The sequence below is a fragment of the Phoenix dactylifera genome, chromosome 7 (genome assembly GCF_051530095.1).
Source record: "Phoenix dactylifera cultivar Ajwa chromosome 7, Ajwa_hap1_PhDact_Kaust_v1.1, whole genome shotgun sequence".
Lineage (NCBI taxonomy): Eukaryota > Viridiplantae > Streptophyta > Magnoliopsida > Arecales > Arecaceae > Phoenix > Phoenix dactylifera.
In genome coordinates, this window is record NC_143196.1 from 23,925,869 (window position 1) to 23,931,876 (window position 6,008).

The 6,008-nt window shown below is 36.9% G+C and overlaps 1 protein-coding gene across 1 annotated transcript; it reads right to left on the reverse strand.

Moving 5' to 3' along the window:
- Positions 1 to 1,796: 1,796 nt before the first annotated feature.
- Positions 1,797 to 3,947, reverse strand: LOC149753188 (patatin-like protein 2). Its single transcript, XM_089924347.1, has 6 exons — positions 3,726 to 3,947; positions 3,466 to 3,644; positions 3,078 to 3,267; positions 2,820 to 2,981; positions 2,443 to 2,745; positions 1,797 to 2,343 (listed from the first exon to the last, which is right to left on the reverse strand). Exons 1-6 carry the CDS (start codon positions 3,861 to 3,863, stop codon positions 2,107 to 2,109), a joined length of 1,209 nt encoding a protein of 402 aa, XP_089780473.1. The 5' UTR covers positions 3,864 to 3,947; the 3' UTR covers positions 1,797 to 2,106.
- Positions 3,948 to 6,008: the final 2,061 nt, after the last annotated feature.

The following is a 6,008-nucleotide window of genomic DNA, read 5'->3' on the forward strand; positions in this document are numbered from 1 at the left end:
AAGCTAAAGAAGAAATATTTGAGATAACATGAACGTGGGAAAATTAAAATAAAGAGGGTTGGGCTTACACAACTATGCCTAAGCAATTTGAATATGTAAAAGAAAATGATTATAAAAAAAGAATAAAACTAAAGGACTTCCCTGCCGAGCCTTCCTGCGAGTGTCTGTCAGGACCACGAAACAGCTAAAATTTGACCTCCCTCTAGGTAGGGAAATTTTAGTCTCCCTAAGTTTACTCTTTTTAAAATTTAGAGCTCCTGTGCAAGACTTTTGCAAGAGATTTCTAGGTTGTTTTCAGCCTCGAGGACTTGGGTTTATATCGAGCTCTTAGAAGATTCCCATGATAAGCACAGCCCATGCAGGACTAAAGAAAGCTAATTAAAATTTTTATGGAAACTCATTGAAATCTATTGAAAATTAACTGAGAGTTTGAACCTCAATAGACTTCGGATTACTTCCGACAGTGAACAGACGCTATCAGAAGATACCAATACCAACTAGAATGGTGTCTACGGGCACCATGGGTGCAAAACCAACCATAAGTAGTTATTAATGAATATGTCAGTACTTACTGAGAACCTAATAGGCTACCATTAATTGGATTTCAGCGGGTCCAACCCATGCCTCTGCAAAATTTATGGATGCAATGCGTGTGGTAGGCTGTGCATATGGCTAAGCCCTAATCTCATTGAATCTTGAGGCGTTGTTGTTAATAACACTTTTTGGTCCTTTGGGGTGTCAAAAGCCAAGTCTCTATAGTTGGAAGGAGAAGGGAGAGGGGAAGATGCAGAAATCTAGAGGGGAAAAGAGGGAGGTTTATATGCTTCCAAATCTGACAAGGTTTCAAAAACATTTCTTCGCCACCTTGCATAATCTAGTCTGAAGCTCCAAAGCTGTGAACTCTCTAAGGATAGGATCAAAGAGGTTCAAAGAATCTAACCTTAAAATAGACCAACCCCATTAATTCAAAGAAATTTCAAGAAAATTCAGGAAAAATGCATGAATGATTCAAGAAGAATATAAAAAGTAGTAAGGAACACAGGCTCACCAAACTTCCATTGCGAGCAAACTTGAGGTTTAAGTGCACGAGGCTCACCAAACTTCCATTGCGAGCAAACTTGAGGTTTTTTAAAAATGAATATTCTGTACAAAAAGAATTGTTTATATATGGTATAAGTTGTTTATGGTGTAAGTTGGGGAACATCAGATCTAATTGATTAATAAATTATGTCAGTTATTTATTTATTAGCACGAGTTGCATGATATTTTACTATCTTATTTATACAAGGAAGAACAACAGCAACAAGTGGCTTCAAATAATTGGAGCTTTATACATACATACATACATACATACATACATACATGCATACATATATATATATATATATATATATATATATATATATATATATATATATATATATATATATATATATATATATATATATATATATATATATATATATATATATATATATATATATATATATATATATATATATATATATATATATATATATATATATATATATATATAATTCAGAGTTTAAGGGCACGAGGCTTACCAAACTTCCATTGCGAACAAACTTGTGGTTTTTTAAATATGAATATTCTGTACAAAAAGAATTGTTTATATGTGGTATAAGTTGTTTATAATGTAAGTTGGTGAACATCAGATTTAATTGATTAATAAATTTTGTTAGCTATTTATTTATTAGCACGAGTTGCATGATATTTTACCATATTATTTATACAAGGAAGAACAACGGCAACAAGTGACTTCAAATAATTGGAGCTTTAGTGAGGTTTCCTACTACATTACTGGCAAATTTATTGAACTTGTTCAAACTTACAGCTTTTTCCTAATGATGAATACTCTGAGAAATTCCCATAATTATTCTCCAGTGATCGATAGCCTTTTATCTAGTCCAACAAATCACAGTCTTAGACATTCCATCCTCCCCCTCCCCTCTCCTTTCGACATAAACACACAGCTGTCGCAGGATTAGGAGGTTATTGTGCTCCAAGCAAACTTAAAATTACACCTTGGTAACGGAAACATATTGTGGGTTAAAAACCATTGCAAAGCAGGGCTAAGCCATGCTATCAGTTGTCACGCATCTCCCCAAACCTCAACCGTCTTTCATCAGAGAGACGCTTGGCTAAACGTGTGAGCGCTTCTTCATTGGTTACGTCCCCTTTGACCTCCTCAAACAAGCCAGTCTCCAAGTTCACCCTCGACACATGCTTCTTGAGAAGATCACTCCCAATTTGCACAAGCTTTAGCAAGTTCTCCTTTGTTGAGACGTCCACAGATGATGTGCTTCCAATCAAGTTGTCATCCTAATATTTAACAACGTGAACATAATCATATTCCTTGCCGCAACAGGAGAAAAGCTTCTTTTTCTTTTGTGCTCATCATGATAAAGTGGTAAAGTTTACCTGTATGCGAAGATAGTTTTCCCTGCAAGCGAGCGCTTGGAACATTGCACATAAATGGATATCAACCATATCGGCACTGGCTTGAGTAAAAGCGTTGATCAATGGCGTATCACCACTGTCGTACAACCATCCTAGTACACCCCATTTGGATGCCTCCTGTGCAGTGAACTTCTCTTCCAACTTTGCTGATCCGGTCCCAAGAGAGATTACAAGGAATTTGCTATAGTCCACTGGTTTGATGGAATGGAAGTCTTTGTTTTCCACACAGACCTCCTTTGCAATTTGGCTCATCGCTGCTAATGTCTGTTAAGTTATTGGATTATACGGTTAGAAGTCTGTTGTGTTACAAAAGATGATATCATTCTATAAACTCTTACTGGATTATTTGCTGCAACCCCTCCGTCGACAAGATTAAAGCTTTGTTTGTTTCCTTGGGCATCTTTTGTTTCAAAGTAGTGGGCAGGAAGATAGGTTGGAGCTGCAGATGTGCTAATGCATATATCAGATAGAAGAGGATTTTTCAGAGGTGTATTCCTTGCCTGCGCACAAAAAGGAAAATGAGACTTAAAAAAATGATGTCTTCATTAAACAAGCATGAAAGGAGATCAGGTTATGGAGGGATGGTAGACTGATACCTCAAAGGTGGAAAAGACGGTGGGCTGAAGAAACTTAATATCAAAAGCTGGAATAACTATGTTAGTTAGAGCTTGATGAAGCCTTGATTCACCAAGTAATTCTCGTACTTTGAGGTGCAGATACTTCCCATCATATTTGGGCCCAGTGACTGCAGTAAACAACTTAGTAATTGAAGACAGAATCCCAGTCCTGCAAAAAGTAAAATTTTATCTCTTAGTCCCTAATAGAATGGGCAATTCGTAATTATATATGACACACCTATTACAGTCAGATCCATAATCAACATGCATGATGCCTTACAAATTAAGGTTAAATCTTTTGTTTCTCAATTGCTGCTTATTCATATGATGATCACAAAGGGAGTAAATCATAACTTGTCCTACTTACTTTTGAGGGAAAATCTTGGGGCAGTGCTCTAAATAGAACTTGGTGATATCCTTTGCGGCAAAGAGTGGGCGATTATCCTTATTGGGAGTCGTAAGCATTGCGGTCACTAGCCCTCCTGTACTTGTTCCAGCAATGATGTCAAAGTAGTCTGCTATCCTTGCATCCTTTCCATCAAGATCCTGCTTCCACCAATCTCCCATTAAGATCATATAGAAGTTTGGAGGAAAGAAGAAGCTTAAGAAAGATGAAATATAATTTACTTGGAGTTTTGATTCGAGGAAGGCAAGGATGGTTCCTGGGATTATGCCTCTTACACCGCCACCATCGATGCTAAGCACTGTGACCAGCCTTCCCTTACAAGGTGGAGGGTTTGCAAGTTTCCCAATCTTGCTAGCCATTCACTGAAACAGGCTGTACGGTTCAAAAAATAATGCTGTAGAGGACTAGTTCAGAACAAAAACTCGCCAGCTAGTTTCTCTCGATCTTCTAACTCTCTTTGATAATAGCTATTTATAGGCAAGGAGACGCATGGCAAAGCCATTCCGACGTAAAAAATTTGAGCATTTCACGCATGCAGAATGTGTTATTTTTTTAATGTAAAACACCTTTCACCTTTTTCTCAAATGCACATGGACAGCCAACTACCACCTAATATTTAGCCCAACAGTTTTGTCCTCTTCCATTGCATGCCACGTCCTCTTATTACCATTACCCTTCCATCTTTTGGCGGAAGGTAGGTTCCACGTACATCGTTGGATTTTAATATTATCATGCTCCTCTGCGTTCTACCTACTGTAGCTGAGCACTGGTTGCCAATATATATGGGGTTAAAGATATATCCTCCACGTGGAACAAGATAACTATTAATAAGATGACGTGATGTGGTTGGCATGGATGCGATGGTTCTAAGTTATCCTCCGAAGTCAACATTTCGTGTTACTCGTGCTCTCCGTCCAACGATTAAATAATTTAAATTCAACAAACTTTGTGTACCATGAGCTAGCAAATACCTCAATTTGTAACTCCAAGTTGTCTCATCTTGCATTTAAGGGAACAAGCATGGGTGATCCAATCAACCTAACTCTACCAATGATTGATATAACTTTACTTATGATTGATTGATATAATACATCCCTCAAGATGATCTAACATAATGCCAACTGAAGCTAATATCATACAATCCTAGATGCACATTGGACAAGTTGATATATGATGGTGATTGATTTCTTTAATGAGCCAAATCAAATTGGGTTCGACCCAAATTGATTTAGGTTCATGATTGGGTCAATTTGATTAAACCAAGGTTTGTGCGGATTTTAAAGACCACATGTCGTCGTAGGATGAATATGACTTAAGTCATATTCACACTATGCGGATTTTAAAGTCCACATGGCGTCGTAGGATGCATACTCCCAAATCAATTAATTCTCCTAATGAGATTAGAAATCCTAATATGATTAGGAAATTAATCAATTGATTAAATAGACACATGTCATGCATCTATGAGCACAAGGATTGGACACTTGGCATTAATCCAAGGGTGGGTTATAGTCCCATACTCCTAATAAGATTAGGAGGAGCCCTAAACCAAATCTATAAAAGGGTAGCAAGGAAGAAGTTATGAATTAATTCTCTCCTCTTCCTCTCCACGCCTCCTCTTTTTTCTTCCTCCTTCTCCACAACAGCAAGGGGTCTTCATCCTCCTCTTCTTCCATGGTAGCAAGGCAAGGAAGATCCACGTGCAAGGTTCCTCCTTCCTCTTCCTCCATCGCGAGCAAGGTTGAAGAAGAAAGGGTTCTTCTTTAAGGAGGTATGTTGCGATGAACGACGTCCCCTTCGAATTCCGCTGCGAACGTCGCATCGAACGGGGCGTAACTCAGCAGTGGTATCAGAGCCATGGTTCTAGGAAGCATGATTAGGACCTAAGGATTGATTACCACATTTTTAATCTGATTTTTAAAGAAATTATGCTTGCTGCATTTTCTACGTGCTGAAATTTCAGGTTGCTGAAATTTTCAGCATGCAGTTTTTATTTGCTATGACCTTGCAAATTATTTTAGAATTGCAATTAGATTACAATATTTTAAATCAAGTAATGCATGATCTGAAATCCAGAGAATAGCATATAGGTTTAAAATTTCAGATATGAAAATATACATGAGATGCATATGGTAATCATAATGTTCATACTTGTTTAAGATTATGTTTAAAATAATGTATGCATGAGATGTATGTATTAGTTAAACAAAAATTTATTTGCATGAGATGTAAATAAAACCCTTAAACAATAGGACATTTACATAAGATGTAAACTGAAACAATTATGTCATTTACATAAGATATAATCACATAATATATGAAAGGGTTTCACAATTACATAGGATGTAAACTTGAACCAATGTGACATTTACATAAGATGTAAATCGAATGACATATGGTATGGGGTAGATGGTTACATTAGATATACATCCCAAGAGACCTAAAATCTCTCTAAATCAATCGAGAGTGAACGATACATTGAGCTAGCTATATTTGATTAATTG